The following is a 2,759-nucleotide window of genomic DNA, read 5'->3' as shown; positions in this document are numbered from 1 at the left end:
AACTCGTCTCTCCAGGTTTGAAGAAGAGCCTGTTTGACTTCAAACCTTGAACCACCGCAGTAGCTGCAGATGCATCATTGACGTTCATATTCTGCTGACCAATGATTGAAATTTCAGAGTTCAAATAGGCGGTGGCGCTGAAAAATGAATCTGGGTTGTCGATAAATTCAATGTTATTCCTATCATGGTCTTCGAGATAGCTGGTTGAATTCGTAACCATGTACGCGCTTTCGTCGGAGTTGGAACGGAAAGAGTGGGTTCTGGGGTTGTTTACACAGGTCGGCCATAGCCAAGGAGAGGCGGCGGCGGCGGCGTTTACTGCGGGTTTTAGCGTAAATGGCAGCTTCATTTTCTTGCTCATTTGGGCTGGTTTTCTACCAAGTTTTGTGACAGCCAGGGGAGAAATCTGGTTGGAAGTATTGGTGTAACGTTTTTTTTTATCAAGTTTTATTGGTACGATGCATTAAAAGCTTGGACATGGTTGGTTCAACGGCAACGGGAGATTTTGACATCAATATTCGAATGTAAAATTTATTAAAAAATTAATATTTTACACAATAATTACAATTGGGTTCCACACAATTAATGCAATTTGATATGTATATGATCGCAACGAAAGGGCATTGATTTATGAGTTCTTTCCTTGCTATGCTTAAAATTAAATAAATGCTATATATGATCTATACTTCTAATTGTTGAAGGCTCTACTCCAGAGGTTTGGTATGGATACAGGACCAAACAATATATCTAGACAATTTAATACTGGTGGAAGTAGAATGAAAGAACTTGTTGAGGAATTTGAAGACGTTATTTATTAAAATCTGTGTCCATTCACATCGCCTAACAGTGGTCCAGTTTAATTAGATAAGTTTTTCATGATTTATTTGTTTGATTAGGTGGGATTATATCGACTTGAGAATCACGTTATATAATCATATTGAAATAGAGAGAAAAAGATTTAAAGACTAAAAATTATTGTCTTGGCTAGACTACTGTCTTAAAAGCAAAGGGTTGGACATTTCTGTAACTGGTCCTTTTCATTGCATCCCCGGCCGTGAACGATTCCAATCAACTTTACTTTGTCTAAACAAATATTGCAGTCACAATATATATCATGCAAATTATCAAAATAGGAACCCAAATTCTACAAGTTCAAGATTTCCTTGTAATTTCGGAAGGGATTGAGCCAGCTGTGCATTGTAGATATATGAAGTTATTATCGGTAGTCCGACCCGAATGCAAAAGTATACACTTCTTCTCTCTGTCCTCAAACGCCTGCCATGTAAGGAAGCTATCCGACCCGTCCTCATGGAACTTTCCAGCATGACATTCCACCCCCAACGACCGAGCCACTCTATCCAAACCCCCATGCAGAATTGCGTCAAGTGCTTCACATCATATCACTGTCTCCGAGAGGGTTTCCGGGAGGTCGCTCCCCGTTATTGTTTTGATAAGGTGTAATGTTAGTGATCGACGATTCGACGGTGGCCATGCTGGGATCCAGATAGCAGTTGCCTGGATATGGAATATGTATATCGGGTCCGTACCCACAAAGAAATCGGTCCGATTGAACCCAGACATGACTGGATCAACTCAATTGCCAACTATTAATCCGCTCAAACCCGTTTGTCTGATATTTATCTTTGAAAACAAAATCTCGTTTTCTTATGAATGAAACCATTCTAAATATATATATATATATATATATTGTGATGCAAATATCCAATTCGAGACCGACTCATGAAAGAGTATTATTTTTTATGTCAAAAATATTATTTTTAATTTCAAGTACGAATCAGATCTGAATGATCGCGGTAACAACAAACAAGAGAAATGATATTATTACTACTTTTGGAATTCTAAGGCATTAACCTTCGACTTAAACCTTCACGGATCAAGTCCCAAGCTGAAATGTTGATACAAATTACATTTGATCATCTTAAACAGAAATTCCATTAACCAAACATACCAACACAGTTTCACAAATGGGGAGCAGCAGAGGCAGCAGCAGAAGAATAAATCATGAATCCATGAGAGTTGATGAATTCCCCTTAACATCTTAATCCAATTACTAAACACAGATATTATGGAGCCAGATTCGGTATCTTTACACTAGAAATAGGTAACTTCAGGGGGCTGGACCAGCTTACGGTTATGAGGAGCAGCCATCTCTTTCTTCAACTGAGTCAGTACGTCTTCCATGGTGTACTCTCTTTGCCAATTTGACAGAAGTCCAAACTTTTTTGCTTCCACCTATATGGTAGAGATCACACATCAATAATTCCACTTGTATATGCTTTGACAGAGCTAGGAGTTACAAAATACGCTTAACTTGATGAGAATTTAATAAAATGGTGTTTCGTGGAAAAATCAACATAAAACCCAGGGGAAAAAAAGGTTTCAAGAGAGTTTAGAGCTCAAAAGATGAGATTTTATCCCCATATAGATTAAAGTGACATTAAAAAACAAGAAAAATCATTCAACTCCAACTTACGCCTAGTCTGGTCTGTATACGAATAACTATGATACAAGCCTTGATGCAAGTATAAGGCAGAAAAAAATTTAAACAAACTAGTCTATTTCTATATTCACAATCTTAAAACGATACAGTGACAAGGTCTCTCTATGACAAAAGTATTGAGGTAGATATGAGATAATTGTGTTCGTACCGCTCCATTTTCATGGTTTACACATGTCATGTTAATCCGAGAATGGAAACGGACTGCAGGAGGCTTCTCTGGATAATCTTTGTCGCAAAA

General features: G+C 37.8%; 1 protein-coding gene and 1 long non-coding RNA gene across 2 annotated transcripts; both read right to left on the bottom strand.

Moving 5' to 3' along the window:
* Window positions 1–4: 4 nt before the first annotated feature.
* LOC140966613 (uncharacterized) lies at window positions 5–444 on the bottom strand (the record flags this gene model as incomplete). Its single annotated transcript, XM_073426872.1, has 1 exon — window positions 5–444. A coding segment is annotated over exon 1 (357 nt), but the record flags the coding sequence as incomplete, so codon positions are not given.
* A 1,371-nt stretch (window positions 445–1,815) lies between these two features.
* LOC140966614 (uncharacterized) lies at window positions 1,816–2,759 on the bottom strand. The gene is made up of 2 exons (XR_012173403.1): window positions 2,670–2,759; window positions 1,816–2,253 (listed from the first exon to the last, which is right to left on the bottom strand). It is a non-coding gene; the product is annotated as an uncharacterized lncRNA (long non-coding RNA).

This window comes from Primulina huaijiensis, unplaced genomic scaffold (genome assembly GCF_012295235.1).
Source record: "Primulina huaijiensis isolate GDHJ02 unplaced genomic scaffold, ASM1229523v2 scaffold207372, whole genome shotgun sequence".
NCBI classification, from domain to species: domain Eukaryota; kingdom Viridiplantae; phylum Streptophyta; class Magnoliopsida; order Lamiales; family Gesneriaceae; genus Primulina; species Primulina huaijiensis.
Note: the sequence above shows the minus strand (reverse complement) of the source record. Positions and strands in the feature narration are given on the sequence as shown.